The sequence below is a fragment of the Gymnoscopelus braueri genome (assembly GCF_963280865.1).
Source record: "Gymnoscopelus braueri genome assembly, chromosome: 13".
Lineage (NCBI taxonomy): Eukaryota > Metazoa > Chordata > Actinopteri > Myctophiformes > Myctophidae > Gymnoscopelus > Gymnoscopelus braueri.
This window is the reverse complement of record NC_137615.1, coordinates 27,067,302-27,087,317: the sequence shown is the minus strand read 5'-3', so window position 1 is coordinate 27,087,317 and position 20,016 is coordinate 27,067,302. Positions and strand designations below refer to the sequence as shown.

General features: G+C 40.6%; 1 protein-coding gene across 1 annotated transcript; it reads left to right on the top strand.

The window, feature by feature from the left end:
• The first annotated feature begins 189 nt into the window (after positions 1-189).
• Positions 190-19,948, top strand: LOC308098014 (zinc finger CCCH domain-containing protein 7B-like). Its single transcript, XM_080446231.1, has 23 exons — positions 190-398; positions 738-805; positions 907-943; positions 3,321-3,518; positions 4,688-4,846; positions 6,219-6,308; positions 6,536-6,581; positions 6,756-6,850; positions 6,999-7,782; positions 8,015-8,089; positions 8,343-8,413; positions 8,505-8,595; positions 9,371-9,532; positions 11,466-11,668; positions 11,908-12,011; positions 12,491-12,675; positions 13,172-13,251; positions 14,176-14,363; positions 15,170-15,275; positions 16,177-16,285; positions 16,715-16,857; positions 17,492-17,661; positions 18,199-19,948. Exons 2-23 carry the CDS (start codon positions 747-749, stop codon positions 18,386-18,388), a joined length of 3,345 nt encoding a protein of 1,114 aa, XP_080302357.1. The 5' UTR covers positions 190-398; positions 738-746; the 3' UTR covers positions 18,389-19,948.
• The last annotated feature ends 68 nt before the right edge of the window (positions 19,949-20,016 follow it).

Below are 20,016 nucleotides of genomic sequence, written 5' to 3'. Positions count from 1 at the left end.
CTACAAGCTCACAACGCGTCGCATCGCGAGCTTGTAGACCTGCTATTTTCAAATAGCCGATGTATAGGTTTAAAGCGCTAGTGTGGCCTATAGTCGCTTCTTTTGGGCTTGTTTTCATAGACCTGCCTGCTTGTTTCTCTCGCAAAACCTGGCAACACTGTTCAGAACCATGTCGTGAGCTAATCGAAACTCAACAACTACAACTCAGTCCAGTGAGTGCTCTTTAACATTAGCTTACATGTGAGAAGAAGACAAACAAACACATTATTTCCTTACAGCGTGAGCAGCGCAATTGTTAGTTAGTTTAGTTTGTTGTGACTATTGTCATTTAACTACTCTGCGGTTTAAAAAAAAGCATGCAGCCATAAACGTGACGCCATTTCAATGAACTTTATCAGGTAGGTGTTTCTGAACTTTGGGAAGTCGAGCCATGCTAGCAAGATAACATGTAGGGTCACGTAGACGATCAACCCTGTACCAAAACCAGTCTTATTTATTTGTGAATAAACACCAGGATTACTGGTGGTTGACCATCCAACTCTTGGCTAAAATTCCAAAATTACAATTGTTGGATTGTTTATGCATGGTTGAAGGAAAGGGAACATTTCGGATGTGATCTGATTTCCTCTTTAATTGTTGCTCAGTAAGAGACGTCAGCCATATTCTTTATGCTGTTTTTCAAAGCTGACAGTAACTAAACCGTCTTTACGTGTGTTGTTTTTCCTCTTTATTTCCAGTGTTCAAAAATGGATTCTGCGAGACAGAAACGCAAGAAGGACATCGATAAAGCTTTGACATTTATACAGTGAGTGTAATGTTTTTATTATAAAACTTTAGGTGCAGATTCGGTGACAGCGGTTGCGATTATATGGCCTTATCGCATTTTCTTGTCTCTGTGTCCTATAGGTCAAATCTGCCTTATCCAGAACCCGGAGGCTACGAGGTACGAGCTTTTTTTTTGTGCGTTGTAATGTCTGTTTGGGTCTTGAGTTGACTGTCTGTCTTGACCATTCTATCACCCTGTACTGCAGTGGTTCTCAACCTGTGGGTCGGGACCCCCCACATGAGATTGGGGGAGGGGGGGGGATCCCCAGATGACAGTGAAGTTACAATTTAAGGACTTTTAAGACTTAATACCTCAACAAAAAAGAAAGAAAGTAATCAACATATAAAAACTATAAAAACTGGTCAAACATTGGCCAAATTGTCAAATAATATAAGAAAGCCAAAAACTTTGAAAATAGCTGATCCACAAGCTCTGCTATTTTCTCAATATTTATCTGTGGAACCGTGTCAAACTAAATTGAATGCCTCAACTCCTACATTCCAAGTGCTTGACAGGGTGGGGGTATCTGGCAGAGTCAGGTTAGGGTGGGGGGGGGGGTCCCCAGTTCAAATATGATCATTTTGGGGGGGTCACGGCCTGAAAAGGTTGAGAACCACTGCTATACAGTGTGTTATGTAAACCTCAGCAGGATTACTTCATTTAACCATCTGGGTCCTCCCACAGATTTCTCTAATGTAGAGTAGTAGATAGATTAGTTAGTTGCTCGATGGTCTAGCCTTATTTCAAAATGGGTTAATACGTTTTACGATGCTTGTTTGTGGCATCAGGTCATGGTTGTGTTTACCTTAATCAGATTTGAACTTACGTGTTTCGGACCACATATGGCGGGCACCTGGAGTCTGTAAATCTGACCCTCCTCCTGAGAGCAAGGTGATGTCTGACATTTCTAAGCTAGTAGATGATGGGCTGATTTCAGGAGTTTCATGTTTACTTCAAATAAAATTGCTCAAGTGCAGCTGGGCATGCTCACTGACACTGTGCTGCTTGAGTTCTGTACTTACTTGGAGTTAGAATCTGTCAATACCCGTAGCATCCTCTCGTACAGTGCCATATTAAACATTGCTTGATCAGCTCCTGACTTCTGTGTGTACTTCAGGGTTAAAATGTATCACATACATCACCCAATGCACCAGTCGACTTGGCAATTGACTTGGGTAGTTTATGATCTCTCTGAGGAATACTTTGGTGACAGCTTAGAGTGGAGTTGGATCAGGGATTTGGATGGAAAGAGCTTTTCACCGCCACTCTGTTGATGCTAGCCACTAGTGTCATCATTGCACGCCTACTTTGTTTTAAATTATGCATATTGAATTCTTAAACTTTACAACCACTGTATTTCTGCATCTAGAGTACATTGACAACAGAGGGTGCTGTAGCACATATTGCATATTGAATTTCTTGTTTTCCCATCCTCACGTAAGAAACAGTAGGGAGGAAATATGGAGGCTGAATAGTTTGTTCATGTATTCACTATATGTACTTATGGCCGTTATGCACAGGCTAACATTCTCTTCTCTAAGTGCAATTGTCATTTGTCACACACTATCTGCAAACTCTTGTACCAGTCATGCACTAAATTATATTCCCTATAAGACTATGTAGAATAACCATAAAGAGTATAGTGCAAGGGTCTGCGAAACACTATGGGTACTATACGCTTCATGGGATAAACATTTACACAGTTAAGTTACATGGCAGGAGTTATTATAGGCTTGAGGGATAGTATTTGAATGATAAATTAAGAATAATATCACAACATTTTAATCACAGTTCATTACAAATAGTTGATTAATGGGCTTGAGATAGTTTTGCATGATTGTGTTTAGCACACCTGAGGCCTTTGGTTGGACGCAGAACGTGGTGTTGAGGGAGGATGTCTGGGCCTACAGCCAGAGTACAGGGACATGGGAGCCATTGAATTAGATGGAGAGACTCTCAATGCGTTTATTGAAATTAACCTATCAGAAGTGCCTTATAATCTTGATTAATACCAGTAGTATACACATGAGTATATAACATGCTTGTTGAATATTAGTATTAGACACAGCAGAAGGATTACATCTGATTTGTGTTCCTCCTAGCACACTGATACAGATTGACTTGGGTGGTTAGTCTGATTCACAGTGACCTGTGGCATAGTTGTAGAATGGACGCTCATTCTCAACTAGACACATCTGTGAAATGTAAGCAGTAGTAGACATGAGATATTGTAGAAGCAGAGTGAAAGCACAATGCTTAAAGGGCAAGCAAGACCACTTTAGTAGAGGTTTGGGTTGTGTAGTTACCTTGCCATGATGTAACTCTAAAGGTGGACAAGAAATCTAGACAATATCTCAGACAATATAGAACATCGTGCGTGAGTGACACTTTTTTGGTGGGTTCCCAGCGTAATGATGTAATGATGGTCTTGTATTCTTTGCCTGCTGTTTGATTTTATATCTTAACCCCCCACCCTCATCCCTCCTCTTCTCAGAGCTTTCTGATCCAGTTGGTGTGCAACCTTCTTGATGAGGGCAATGCTTCCTTCAAAGATGGGGATTGGGTGCAAGCGATTAAATACTTCAGTGAGGGGGAGAATGTTGCCCAGTATGCCACAGCAGAGGAGATAGATGTTTCTAAAGCCCTGCTGGAGAGCCTGTTTGTCAACCGTGCCACTGCATACTACAACCTGGTGAGCCATATGCCAATGTTAACACAGTGTGTTTATGGGACTGCTGCTCATAGAGACTTGATTTAGGGTATTTATAGCAGACGGGAGTATGGGTGTTATATCCACATTTAAAATGTCAGCTGTATTGATGTTGGATGCTAATTGTAATGTAATAATACACATGGCTCTATACTGCTTTTCTTATTACTGAATGTACTCATTGACTGTATATTCTAACCTAGTATATGCTAATCATTGAACCCTCTAAGAATCTTTCGTTTTGTTGTTAATTTTGAGTCCATTTATTAATTTCGTAATAATTAATTAAGTAGCCGTGTAATAAACGGGATAATGAATGGGGAGCAGGTCATTATTGAGAAATAAACCAATAAACCAAGTTTATTTCTCAATAATGACCTGCTCGCCATTGATTATCCCTTGCATATCGTATATCAGTATTTTGCTGAACGTGTGTGTGTACTGTACATGCATGTATTTAACTCAAATTCTCATGCATAAGCATTGTAACATTTATATATGAATATTTAACGCAAGGGTCCTCCTTATGACCTAATATGATGATGTTTACACAAGGAGCCTCCATTATGAATGTATTTGTTTATGTCAGATTGTTATGCAAGACGGACAGCATGAAGAGTTTATTTAGGCCACAACACCACGTATATCACAACACTTAATTAAACTAGACGTTGCAATGACGTTTTCTGTGTGTGTAAAACTCTAATTCCAACAAATGTTTTCAATTAAATGTGGGGAATGGTCTTAAGTCTACTTGAAATAATCGTATTTAATGAATGTTGTAGTTCCTAGTTTAAGCCAGTCGCGAGCTTCACTGTGCATAATCTGCACGTATTGTGCGCAGCACAACAATACTGTGGGAATGGTATTACAGGGAAAGGGGTAAAACAGTATACTTTACATCCCTTAAAGATTTATGACAAGATTTATTCTCATTGCAGAGAATTTGCTCATTCAGCCTGAGACTTTGTCAGAAGTTGGTTTGTGCATGAATAAATAACAATAAAGTCACACTCTTTTATGTGAGCTTTTATTACAAAAATACACCATACTGACAAGCCCATTTCTCATTTCATTATTTGTGTTTGCACTCTCTTGTCACACTCTCTTACACTCTATGTTTCCCTTTTTGCTGCTGTTGTTCTCCTCAGGGGCACTATGAGAGTGGGGTGCAGGACTGTGACAGTGCATTGGAAGTGTGTGTGGAAAGCCGCAAGTCGCTGTACAGGAAGGCTATGTGTTTGAAGGAGCTTAGACGGTACAGGGAGGCCTACAGCTGCACCATGGCGAGTCTGCTGGCTGCACCTCAGGTAATGTTGCCAGGGAAGGGAATGGTTGAGTGTGTGAAGTTTACGCTAGCACAGGGCAATGTGACTTAAATGTGATGAGAGCTGAATCATCTCTTCTCCCTCCAAGAATGGCACTGATCAGTCCTGGTTTATATTACAATATCTATTCTATGGGCATCTATTTTCCTTTGGCCTTTTAAGAAGCAACAGTTCAGACCAAAGAACTTAGAATTTTCTGCCTCAGTTTGATCCCAGTCTTGACTATGTGTACACGCTGATGTAAATCCTCTCCACTCTGCCAGGCATCATCAATCTCTTCTCCCATCCCAGTTGTACTGCACCTCATAATTCTCACTTGTTCTAATGCATGAATGAATTTAACACTGGCTACATCCGTGCTGCTCTAGCCCCTATATCAGTGTTAGGCAACAGGCGGCCCGTCGGCCAGAACTGGCCCACCAGCGATGATATCTGGCCGGCAAATTATTTAGTAAATGGTTTACAATATGTGACAGTCTTACATATAGGCTAGTACTGATACTAAAAGTGGGGTCTGGGGACCAAATTTGCATTTCAAACTGGGGTTCCTTGAATTTAAAAACTTCAAGAACCCCTGGGTTATAATGTCCAAATAGAGAATCTACCCCCACCTGAAGAATTCCTTTATCCATGTTCAGAGTCAATAACAGGCAGCTGTTTCATACAGTTTCTCTCCATATCTAAGAAGAGACCTTGAGTTCCTATGCTATGAAAGCACTTGTTTATTTCCGTTTGAAAGGGAGTCTGTCTCTAGATATTATTTTTAAACTTTTTAATGCAACTAAATATCCCCTTTGTACAACATTCAAGGATGAAGACAGCACAAAATGATTACCCCACGCATTTCTATCTGCACCTGTAACATTTGATTACACACACAGTTCTATCAGTATGCAGTTATACCACACAAATCTTTATTAACTTAAAGTCAAAGTTCCAGTTCTTAAATGAACCATTAATTATGTTCTGGGCCACCATCTAATGACTTAGAAAAAAACTGTCCAGAGGCCGAACGTACTTGCCGACCCCTGCCCTATATTGTTTTAAATTAACTACCATATCATTCTCTTAATTCATTGAGGGTAGCTTCAAGTTCTGAACTGTTATCAGTTCTCTAATTTAAAATAGATCTAGATTTTCGATTAACAGTAATATGATAATAATTATCCACCAGGTAATTGATATTCAATATGTGTCATATTGTCTTGTTAAAGCATCTGCATTTACTCTTGTGTTAATCAACCTTTTGTCAGTTGTTATATTGTGTCATATATTTCACCTTGGGAATGGGACCAAATTGACCGATTCAATCAGGACAGCAAAAAAATATTTTTCCTTTCTTTTTTTTCTTCAGTCTTCGCAGGACAAACTGATGAATGACCTGGCACAGGAGCTGTCCGTCTACCTGGGACTTGAAAACCAAAGGGTCCATGTCACTGGAGAGGTTAGTTGGATCAAATGTACACCAACATGAACCATGAAGCAGGAACCAGCTCTTTTCACTGTATTTGGATTGAGAAAAACAACATGAATAACAATGTCTTTTGTGTGATTAATTTCTCATATTGGTTGGGATATCACTTCTCCAGGAAGAGACTGAAGGCTGACATGGGTACTCTTTTTATTATTGTTGCATGTTAATGTTTTGTTTTTTTCTTGTGTCCTCTCTAGTTGAGAGGAACTTCAGGCAATGGTTTGAAGACCGCAAGTGCACCAGGTTTGAATTATTTTGTAACAGTAAAATAAAAATAAATTGTAGCCCAATCATATCAGTTGTTTCATACATTTTGCTGTTTACTCTGCCTTCCTGATTTCTATGTTTAATAGTTCAGTAATTAAGAAAGGAGAAAAAAAAGAAAAACTCTTTCTGTTTTCTGCCATCCTTTCTAAGTGTCTGACATGGACACTCTGGAGGATTTTGGGCTGATGGGAGATGACCTAGACAGTCTGCTAGACTGCTTCCCTAATGAACCTGAGGCTACTGAGGTAGTGTGTGTGTGTGTGTGTGTGTGTGTGTGTGTGTGTGTGTTTGTCATATATTGTTGAAACTAAATTAATTAATTTTATTTTTTCCACTTTCTCTCCCTTGCTTTTGTTGATTTTTTATTCCATCCATTTCTCCATTCCCCTTTAGACTCACATCCAGGCAGCGTTGCCTGACACTGTGACTTATGACGCCTCACGGAAACACACCAGCAGCAAGCCCATGATCCAAATGACCTTCCCTGCTGGCCTCCATGTCCCTAAACCTCTGGTCACACATTGTCTCCTGCCAGCCCCCACACCCCGTCTCCCCCACTCTGTTCTGCCTGCACCCACGCCTTGCCTTCCCCCAGCTTTCTTCGACTCGGCGGTCAGCGAGCTTAACTCTCTGGATTGCTTCTCGGCCTTCGGTTGTACTGCCGCTGTTGATGATAGTATCAAGACCCCCAGCCTAGACATGTTGGACTCCCTAGGGCGGACCTCAAATGGTCTGGACACCCTAGCCAGTGTCATAGGCCGTGCTAGCGTCAACGAGCCCACCACTGGAGTGAATCCAGCCTCTCTGGATATGCTCGACGATCTCGAGTCCCTGGATGATCTCCTCGACTCACAGCCATGTGTGGACGAAGCCCTGGGGGAGATCGAGGAGCCTGGAGCAAACCTGGAAGTGGATGTTGAAAATTGTTTTGATGATTCCTTGGATGAATCCCTAGATTACTTTGTTGCCCAGGAAATGGCCACTGGCCCCACTCTTATTAGTACAGATATCCCTAAAATAGACATGAACGCTTCGGACGTGCTTGATTCCCTGGACACCTTGGACAACTTGGACACCCTGGATTCTTTCCCCGTAGTGGCTGGTGCGAGGGCAGCTTTGCCAGTAGAGGCCGTCAGGGAAGGAGGCCTGGATTCCCTCTCTGATTTCAGTTTACCTGGTGAGCAGAATATATCAGTGGGTTATAATATATCTAAGAATTGATTGACTGGTGTGATAAATAGTTGCACTGCCACAATATTTTGAAAACATTTTGACACACCTTGTCATGTCCAGAAGCTCTGCTTCTGTTTTCATCCCCACCTGCTCCCAAAGATCTCACCGCATTCTGAATTCTGCTTGTATGTTTATCGTACTTTTACATTGAGCTCTGTCCATCTCTCTGTCTTTAGACACCACTGGCGATGCCTATACAGGTCGTTTGTCCACCATGGATGAAACTCAGCATTTGCCCCCAAAACGCCAAGGTTAATATCATTGTTGTTTTGTTCACTGCGTAAATCGGCCAATCTCTTTGATTGGCACTAACTACTTTGTTTTGAAAATACAGAGATTAAAATAGACCGAGGCCTGTTTTAGAATGCAGAAATAGAGGGTATAAACATAATGCACAATATCATTCCAAAATAAATTAGTAACTTACACTTAGTGGTTATTGTAAACTTATTGTCCATATTCACACGTACATGGTGCTTAACTGCTACGTTTCTGTGCTCTCAGGCACTAGGTCCTCTTACACTGCAGTTGAACTTCCTCCTCGCTTCGCCAAGCTCAACCAAATCAACCAAAAAGTAAGATTTATCCTTATCTTTGCCATGTGTTATTATGAGTGTGTTTGTTTATAATAATGTTTAACTGAAATCTGCTACCATGGCGACGAAGAAGAGGAATGGCTACGTGAACCGTACCTTGAACCCCCTGAGCTCCACCCATGACTTCATGTCTGCCTGCTCCAGCTGTTTTTCCCGGGAAGGTATGCTACGCTCATGTTAAGTTTACTGAATTGAATATACTAGGCCGGCCTACACGGGAATGATGCAAGTTGGAAATGCATGCCCCACAGTAATTATTTTTTATTTTGTTTAATTTAAAGTAGCCAACTTTTTTTTTACCCCCTTTTTCTCCTCAATTTAGTCGTTCATACGTATGTACAGACAGACAGACATTCCGTGCATTTATTGTAAGATAATCGCAATTATTTTGCATAATCTTCATAAATTTGTGAACATTTTCTGAAAATAGTGTAAATAGCAGATCTACAAGCTATTGTGTTTTGTAAATAGGACCAAAATGGCAGATTCAATCAGGACAGCCGATCGTCTATGTGTCGGTTATTTGTCATATCTGCCCTGTGCAATTTTTGCCTAAAATTTCTACTTGACAAGTTTTCTTTGCAAAACACAGTTTTTGCTACCACACCTACCGATTTTGTCCCAACCTCACTCAAATTGGTACACAATTTCTCTGTAGTCATGCGATCAAGATGTATCTGTTAGATCTTTCGGATCCTATTCTGATTGACCACGATTGGCTTTCAAAGTTTGCTGGAGGTGCCCGTTTTTGGGGCCACGACATGCTACTAGCACTGCGGGACCGATCAGCGGGAAACTTTGCACGCGCACTCCCATGCCCGGATTCAAACCTCAGTCTCCTCCTCTCAACACCCTGCTTGTTTACTGAATTTACCTCTGCAGGATGAATAAAGTGCAACATCTTATATCATCTAATTTCCCCTCTTCTTTTTTCAGGTAAAGGAATATATAGTTTTGTTCACAAGACGGACCTCGTCCACAGTTGTAGACACGACACTCTGCTGTCTAAGAGGAAGGCAGGTTATGATTTGGAGTGGACCAGGATACGAACGCTTCCTGCCAGGAACTTCTTCGGTGGGCCATTTGTGCTTTGTAAGGGTAAGGATCCTAAAACCAGATGGCTGAGTGGTATAGATGCGAAGTGCCGAAGAGCACACACTCCAAAACAAAACAAACAGGTGCTGAATAGAGGACACATACATCATGTTATATCATTGACCTATATGGAGTTATATCCACAAGGATAGGATGATTACAAAAGGTTATGCCCGTATCAGAAATGACTTTGAACAGGTGGAAAACTATAGTTAAACTTGTGAGTGAATTACTTTACCTGGGTTATACATTCTGATAGTTGTACTTGAATGTTGACATGAAATAATAATAATCCTGTTTAGTGTTTCAGTAGCGCAAGTGTGAAAAAATACAGCTTTTAGTGACGCCGCTGCTCGACGCTCGTTGAAGACTAAAAATGCAAAGGATTCGTCAGTGATGTCTCTGTCATGCGACACTGAAGTGGCATACGTACGCCATTATGACATTAGGCTGGTTATAAAGGAGATGCCAAGGATTCGTCAGTGATGTCACTGGCATGCGATAGTTTTTGTAGACTCACTCAACGTTTCTCCACAACACATAACACTTTAATGCTTAATGCTGAACTACTTCATAAGTTTAAATGAGTTCTGGAACTCCGAACTACCAAATACACCAAATGTTTGGTTACATTTTTACATTCTCAGATAAATGAACACTTACTATTTTACTGTGTATTAATTATTATATGAACACACTAGGCACAGTGCCTATGACAAACAGCAGGCTAAACAAAACACAGCAGACATACTCATCCACCAATTTATCAGACTTGAGTGGTATCTTCCGACTAGGCTGTATTGTGATGCATCAGCAACTACTGAGTGTGGGAGTAACACTGGTAGATGTTAAACCCCTAGAACCAGTTTCACTGGTAATTTGAGGCAGTAAAGCCACATTGTTGGTCATATAATCTGTTCTGAGAAAATACCCCATTATGTGCAAATATAACTTCATGAATAATATGGTTCATACAGAGAATTTGTTTAGCCATTTGTGCTGAGACAAAAAACAAAAATTAAACAATCTGTATGGTAGAGAATGGCTGTGGTTGGAGGAAGTCTCCCTGCTCTTCTATAATTGAGACCCTGTGGTTGGGTATAACCACTGCTGTTTGATAAGAGATATTGCACGATATTGCTTTCCCCCTTAGCTCAGCAGTAGTAATTGTGGTGAGACCGGGTTTGGATCCCAGGTAGGACATTAATCTTAAGGATTGCAGCTTTAACATAACATTCCAATTGACCGTGGACTGACAAAACACTGCAGCATTAACGTTACATTACAATTAACCTTGGACTGCTAACAATGTCTGTTGACATGCAGGTCTCAGAGAGTGCAACAACACTGCAGAACATGCATTTGGCACATTAAACCAGACCAGATACACACAATGGCAAAAAATATAGATTATCAAGCACATCCAGCCAAACGCTGGCGTAGCAACTTCGTGACGATGAGCCAGGTAATGATTTGTTTATCACATAATATGCCATGGAACCGCTCAGGGTTCGCCTATTTTTGCAGAATAATCGCCTATTATGACATGCCCAGAAAAAGGACGCCAGCGCCCAATTTGTTAGTTGCAGTCCATAGTCAAGTCATGTGGATTGATGGCCATAGTAGTTTGGGAGATTAGCTGCAGACAGACACCACACACACACACACACACACACACACACACACACACACACACACACACACACACACACACACACACACACAGACAGACAGACAGACAGACAGACAGACAGACAGAGAGACGGGCGAATTCATGATTCTCCAGCCTGCCTTTAGCCGGGCATAAAGAATCAAATGAATATTCTGTGTCTGACCCCAGTCCCCAGCCATGAGGTAACATATAGTCTATCAATAAATATAAGAATTATCCACTCCCTGTATATGTCTGACAGTAGCTGTACTTCTTATTGTCCAGAGCTGTTGCAGTCAGGCGATTTGGGCTTGTGTAAGTTTGGAGAGAACTGCACCTTTGCGTTCAACCAGCTGGAGATAGACGTGTGGACGGAAGAAAGGAAGGGAACGTTGGTCCGAACCCTGCTGTTTGAAGCAGAGGACGCTGCCCTTGTTGTCACACAGCTTATACAAGAACACAAAGGAATGTTCATGTTCCTCTGTCAGGTTAGTTGCTCTGTCTGTAGACACACACACACACACACACACACACACACACACACACACACACACACACACACACACACACACACACACACACACACACACACACACACACACACACACACACACACACACACACACACACACACACGAACACACACACGCATGCAAATGGGAGTATACAGAATGTGTTTGTATCCTTTTATCTCACCTCTCCATATGTTTCTGTTGTTTTTCTCCAGGAGTGCTATGACAGTAAACCCACGAGGAGCATCAGTAGACGCTGCAAAAATGACCCCACCATCTGCTCTAACCTGCAGGGCTGCCACAAATTTGATACCAATAAGTGAGTTGGTTAAAGGGACACTATATTGGCAGAGAAACTTATCCTTTCTGTCTGTTTCGGCTATGCTGTGTTCTTTTGTTTCATACCCATATGCTTTATTACATCAACTTGATTAATATTTTCTTAAATCAAGATGGCTATTTTGCTGTAACAACTAACAAGTACAATGTCGGAGCCACTGAAGGTACAGTAGCTGCTTAAACTAGGAGGAAGTAAGAGTTGTTCACATTCACCAGAGTAAACTTTTTAGCACAACTTGGGCTGCATTCACACGACGGCGTCGCATGCCGAAAATAGCCAACCTACAAGCTCACACGTTCTGAGCTTGTAGGTCGGCTATTATTAACTTAAGTATGCTAAATGAACACTCAGGATTTGACTGTGTATGGTGCAGGTAGGGGAGACCCAAACAGAACTTTGCTTATGGCCCCAGGAAGGCTAACCACACATACACACACTGTCCTTTCTATCCTCCTCAGGTGTTTGGTATTTGTAGCGAAGTCCACCACTGAGAGCTACAGCAAGATCCGCCCAATAATGCAGCAGCGTCAGTTGGAGCTGTGCCGCCATGCGGCCCGTCATCACGGCTGCCACAGGGAGGACCACTGCCATTATGCCCACAACGTCCTTGAGCTCCACACCTGGAAGGTGCAGAGAGAGACAGGTACAATCTGGCAGACGCATACATATGAATTCAGTAGAGATTGTTTACAGTGGATTTGTCTGTTTGTTTATGAAATGAGGAAAGACCAGGTTTATTATGGGATCTTGCAGCTCCACCGGGAAATGGGAAAGAAGTGAGGTACCTAAGATACACAGGGTAATTGCATCCATTCTGCAATGATGCAAAAATGTTTGTGAGGACATATGGATCAATACATCATAATGGGTTATATGTGTCATTTATGGCTGTTTTTATGTTCATAAATATTAATTAAAACTTGTTTTTTTAATTTGGATTAATATAACTTTATCAAAATTGATAGCATTCACCATTCTTAGTAAAATCCAGCAGGTGGCAGCAGACTCTCATAATTTCTCCTGGGGTTCACAGTCACACACTGAAGTCTGTCTGTCTGTCTCTGTTTGTTTGTCTGTGTGTCTGTCTGTCTGTCTGTCTGTCTGTCTTTCTGTCTGTCTGTCTGTCTGTCTGTCTATAGGTATCATACCTGAGGAAATTGAGGAGCAATCTAGAAAATATCATCAGGAACAGAACGCAGTCAAACAGAAAGTGCAGAGAGTAAGATGAGCCTCACAGTATTCCATATATTCTATCTTATTGTACAGCATATAGCTGCTGTATCTGACATGTTCTTTGATTGAATTCCACTTGTGATATCTTATCTTGTGTCCTTGCCTTGGTCTTTCTTTCAAAGCCGCCTCCTAGAGTGATTTTAAATAGCAAGCCAGCGTTTGTGCGGTCAGAAATGCGTTTGAGGATAAATTGAAGAGAAAGGAAATTGAAGAGAAGGTTTGATACAGAAAGGTGCACAGACCTTAGACGTCACACCCCTGAAATGTCAATTTAGCTCTGACTACCTCGGCATCCGCGTCAAAGGCTACAAAACAATGCATTCTACTCCATGTCCATACCTTTTACACAGAACCGCAAGGAATGATGGGGCAACATTTCTGCCTTTTAATGGGCACTGTAAAAGGGGCTACTGTTACTCTACTATAAGTCTTTGTTTTTTTTTTTACGACCATTGAATTTCTTGCTCTCCTTGGCCGATCAAACTTTTGATGGGATATTATATTATAATATAAAATGTTGGCAAGAAATATTTGAAGGCGAGTAAGTTTGGGTGTAGTGCTGCATAGGAAGTTCAAGTTGACATATTTTTTAGCTTTGTTTCCATAAACAACACAAAGAAATTGAACTGTGGTTAGATGCTCTAATAATGTGAAGGAAAAACCACACAAAGATACCACGGCAAAGCAATGAATCAAAATGGTAATATACTGTACACATAAAAGCTAATGACAGTGTGTAGGTATGATATGAATTGAATGTACATATAAACATATGCATAAGAAAATAAATCTCAAGATTCTACATAAATGGTCAAATAATTCTTCATCTGTGCTAAAATATAGATATAGATGAAGGATCATTTAAAATGGATCATTTAAAATTAACAACTACGGTACTTGCTTATGTTAGGATCCCAAGCCCCCCTCCTCTGTTGGAGCTGTGGGAGGAGCTATCAGCAGAACCAAAGCAGTGGGAGTAGACAAGAGCCTGAACCCTAACCTGAGAATGAAGTTTGCATGTGCTCAGTGCTGGCGTGACGGCCTCGTCAGTGAGCCTGACAAAGCCCTTAAATACTGCACAGCCAAGGCCAGCCACAGGTAAGCAAGACCTCCATCCAGGCAATGTATTTGTTTTGTGTAGTGGATGTGAACATGGATTATTTCCATGTTTTGAATACTTTGCCGTTTGCCAGTGATGTTTAAAAAAAAGGCAGAGTATAGTAATATGACACAATACCCAACTAATTCCAGTATAGATCTTACTAAATGCCAACCAAGTTTAATCAAGGAATTAATGTACAGTATGGCAGCAGTCGCTAATTTACCGTCGCTAACTTACAGTAGACACAGACACAATCTACTCTTCACCCTCCAGAAAGCATTTAAATGAACACCTTCAATATATGTTTTATGCAAACTAAAGCAAGGGAAAAGAACAGCGGACAAAAGGACGATATTCATGCACTTTTACAGGTACAAACAATCCAACATCTAACTGTAAACATAAACAAAAATAAACTTTGAACACTGTTTCAGAGACATAGTGAATTTCAATTTCATTCTTATTAATCTATTAATTCTTATCTAATATAATCCTGACCAGAGTGCCTCAATGCGGCTGCAGAGTTCCTGCAATGATCTAATAATTTAACTAGGCTATCGTATCAGACAGACCGCTGACAGATGGAAGAGGGGTTGCTCTCGGTAAACTGGGTTGTTTGGTAATAAAACATGTTTACATTATTGAATCAACTGGAGTATGGGAAGGCATTGCGGACTGCCTTTTGGCTTAAAGTTGTGAAGAGAAACTATTAATGGTAATTGATAATATAGCCGAATTGGAGAACAAAACCAATGGTCAAATACATTTTCATTTTCTGTCCATCCCCTTTGTTTTAATACAGTTGGATTAAGGAGCGACGAGTGCTGCTGGTGAAGTCCTTGGACAGGAATAAGTGGGTTTCAGTGCGATCGCTGCCTCACGCCAAAAACCACCCGCTGCAGTATGAGGTGTGCTCTTCAGTTCTTTTAGTAACCCTCATGTAGTTCTTCCTGTTTGTTCTGTGGGGAGCATGAGACCATGACCTCTGTACTTAGGATACTGGGCCATTGTTCAGGTTAAAGAACCATACTGGTGTGTTTGTATGCTGTTGCCCATTAACCACAAATCATGTATTTTTTACAATACTGCTGACAATTTTCCAAAGCATAACATCAGTTTTCTAATGCATTTTCCTGGTGAATATTAGCCAGAAAAAGCAAGGTGCGTTCATCATGTGAAAGTATTCCAAAATCTTTCAAAATACCTGCTTTTAAAAGTGGTCTGCAGTAGAGAGATTAACAGTAAACTGGCTAAAACATGCAAAAAACAGTGTGGCCTGCCTCTCCGTCCAATCTGCAGCTATCGAGAGTTAATGTCAATTTGTGTGCAGTTTGTAAACAAACTGGCACAAATCACAATGTAGCGTTCAGTGGGTAAGCTGCACTATACAGGCTGTATGCTGGTGTGCATGTCAACTAATGTGGTGATGGACAGTCTATGCCTCACTTGGCCCAATGCAAATAGTGATCTCTACGAATACTTCAACAACAACATAACATTTTTACACAGTTCAGGCTTTCATGGTCAGAGGTGGCTCTGTTTCGTGGTGTCACGCATGTTGCGGCATGAGCTGTGAATTGGTCTACTTTGGAGGGAACAGACATACATAGATACAGACATAACTGTTCTAGATTACTCAACCTTCAGACATGCAAATAGGTTAAAGCACACACATCTGAGTGATAAGGTCCCAGGTGCTGGACAGAAGACCTTCAGCCATGCCATAAAAACAGTATGTTCCTTTAAAGATTATCTTAATTGCCGTTTCTTTACCTTTTGATCTTAAAACAGCATAATTTGTCCTTGCAGATGTGTGTCCAGGTTTTGAATCAGAAGAAGTGCAACTACACAGGGAACTGTACTTATGCACACAGCCAGGAAGAGAAAGAAATGTGGACGTACATGAAGAACAATGATAGTGAGTTAACACTGCTGTCAACACAAGATGTTTCAACTGTGTTTAATAACGATTATTAGCCATTACACAACTGCACGGATTCCCTATATCACATGAAAGAAGTGATATTACACTGCTTGATTTAATTGACTGAGTTGTAGTATTAAGAATCATAAACCTACATGGTTTGCTTATTCTTGTAGCTGGATGTAGATTTTAGAGTCTCAATTTAACCAAAAGACAAAGGCATCAAGTGACAGTTTGGACCAAATACTTGACCACTTAGTAATTAAAGTTGGACCTAAATCCTTATAGGTGCTTTGGCAAAAAAAACATTATGACACATGTTCACTGTACACTTTGCTTTAGACAGCTGTGTTTAGATGCCAGTACAATCTGCACCATTTCATGCTGTCATTAATCATCATTCATTAACATCTGTCACTACAGTTAAAGACTTACTGCAGATGTATGACATGTGGCTGTCCCTAACAAGCCACAACCGCCAGTCAGATGAGGCCATACTCACCCAGCCCCCTGTAGTAAGCGAGGAGAAGAACATTGCCATGCCAACAGACTATGCTGTACCATTGGTGGGTAGATCACGTTTTTGCGTAATGGACAGTTTATCACAACCACACGTGTTTTGGCTCCATTTGTTATGTCTTCAATATTAATTCAATCGGGGCGCCGATGGCCTAGTGGTTAAGGCGCATACTAGCCTGGTAAACCATCCCGGTCACGTGAATTCGCATTATTATGTGTCTTCTGCAGACCGGTCTGGCCCCAAGCACTGGGTGGGTGTTCCACTTTTCGGTTTCTGCAAAACGCCCACCCAGCGCTTGGGGCCAGACCGGTCTGCACTCTGCAGAATACGCATGATAATGTGAATTCACGCAACCGGGATGGTTTACCAGGCTAGGCGCATACTACATATAGGCTCTAAGGCAGCCTTACAGCCAGTCGCAGGTTCGATTCCCGAGCCTGACGACCTTTGCTGTGTGTCACTCCCCGACTCTCTCTCCCTGTTTCCTGTCATTCTAAACTGTACTATCCAATAAAGGCAGAAAAGCCCCAAAACTTTCTTTTTATTAAATCAAGTGTGACTGAAACATTTTTGCTTTATACATACATATGCACATCATCCTTTATTTTGCAGCTTGTAATTAAATTACCACATTATTTCTGTCTGTAATGTGGTTATTCTCATGATTTTTGTACTTTTAGAGTGGATTCCACTGCCATCTGTGTGGAAGGAACAGTAACAGCGAGCGCCAGTGGCAACAACACATTTCCTCTGAGAAGCACAAGGACCGCTTTTTCAGCTGCGAGGGAGAAGATGAAGCTCTAAGCTGGAGCTACCGCTTCCCCGGCCCCGGCTTTGACATCTGTCCCAGGTAAGACCTTCATCTGGCCTACAGTTTATTAGTAATTCAATCAGTGCTGTAATATAGAATGAGACACCAGAATGAAAGACCAGCACTCACAGAAGTGTCCTTCAGGTACTTTTGTACAGGTCAGGGACGGGCAAACCACAACGTGTTTCAGTCAAAGCCTTCCTCAGCGTGATGATAATTTCCTCTGTGACCGCTGGCAGTTTTTTGCTGATATTGAATTCATCTTAGCCATACACAGTAAATAGTTGATTACTTAGTTGTAACTGAGTTGTGTTGTTTTTTCTACTTTTATTGGCCTGATTTACTGAGCCTTTTGCACCTAATTAAAAAATGTTAATTAATGTGCATCCATTCTGTTTATACTTTGTTAAACAGAATGAGCAGGTAGCACTGCTAGAGCAATGCTACCTGCTCATTACCTACCTGCTCACAATGCTACTATTGCGTTAATTACGGTATGTATTGATGCTTTTCAGAAGCAAACGAAAAGCTTAAATTGATTAAATGCCATATTTACTGGATTGATGTGATTGACAGGTTGGGTAGTGAATGTCCAGAAGGTGCGAGCTGTGACTACGCCCACAGCTCTGAGGAGTTGCACGAATGGATTGAGAGACGGAACTTTCTAAGAAGGAAGCTCGTGAAGGCTCGTGAAGACCAGCTCATTTTGCCTGATGATTTTGATTTTGGGAAGTACAATTTTCTACTGCAGGACCAGACACACTAGACTAGAGCTGTTAATAATTTGTATCAAGGGTGACAGTACTGTCTGCTGTTAAACTAGTAGTTATATTTTTGTCAGACACGGATTGATAATCGTGTAGATCCTTAGTAGTGGGAGATGGGTAAATTGTGACATGTCTACAATTGCAATGTGTTTATTATGGCAAAGCTTGCATGAAATATGAAACTTGCAGTCATTTCCATTTCAGAAGTCCCCATGTTGAATTTCTTCTCAATGGCTATCGACAAAAATGTAATTCCAAAAAGGATGCATAGTATATCAAAATTATGTTATATTGCTGCACACCTTTTTTCTTTGTTAAAATTGTGTTGTACACTATGTACCATATTCATCATCATTGAGACACTTTGCACTCTCTTTCCTTCAGCGATTACAGATCACTAGTTATCACTTGCATACATGTAAACATTGCACTCATGTTTTGGTGAAGGTATGTTGGTTTTCTTCTCTGATAGTGCTTATAAAGTGTTTATACTGAATTATATTGTTCAGTAAATAATAATAATTAGAACATTGTAAGTCAAACTGAACTGCTGTTCACTTAAGGCACTGCTGGCAAAAAAATGACATTTTGATGTCCATATTACTTAATTATGCTCAAATAGCTATTCATTGATTTAATTTGCCATCATCTGAAAAGAGTATTATCACCATCTGAGAAAACTTTTGTTGATGTAAAAACCTCTTTGTGCCTAGGAATTATTTTTGCTGCTATGTCATCTTAGGAGAAATGTGTTACATGTCTAATTATGTGCCCTTTAAACAGTTTGTCAGCAAAGAGGGAAATTGGCTTGCGGCAGATGTTATGAGACGTTCCTAAATTATCAGCCTGTGATAATTTGTAGGGTTCTGGGAAGTCATAATTGGCTCACTGGTTAAGTTAAAATAGTCTTTCAAAAGATTGTTTCAGCCAAGCAGTCTTGGTCTTACTTTCCTTAAATCACAGCTAGTAGTGCTTTGGTTTCTACAGCAAATCTTGTGGTGACAAGATATGTTGGCAATCTTGTCTTTCTCATGCATCTGATGCATGTAGCCTGCAGAAATTAGATGAAAACTTTCCAGTAAGGACACAACATGCATTGGCAAACTTTTTATATAAACTTTATAGTGAACTTGGGGACATTCTTCATGTAATGAACCAATGTCACCTGTTTCCTTACTGTTCTAATGGGTGGTAAAATCCTGAGAGTTAAATTAACACTAAAATGAACAGGAAACTGATGCAGTGTATCCTCAGTTAAACCACCACCACTGCAGCTGTGTGTGCTGTTGAGGAAGACTGAGCCACTATCTTCTCACACATTAAGATATCATTCTGAATAAAGGTGTACAAAATGTGGGTAATTTTCTAGTATTGCCAAGTTCAAATAGACTACACTGTTAATTTAATAATATTTTATCATTGTGGAATCACAATTACAAACAGCCTAGACAAAATGAAGATTAAAGTGCCTTTTTTGTTGTTTTTTTGTGACGGAGATCTTTTGACCAAAATGTTCACTGTTAACATAAGAATAAATAAAACTATTTTTGAGACTTTAATGCAAGGTATCCCTGTTCCTTCTGGTGCTTCACAATGCAGTCACACCCAGTAACTGCTATAATTTCAT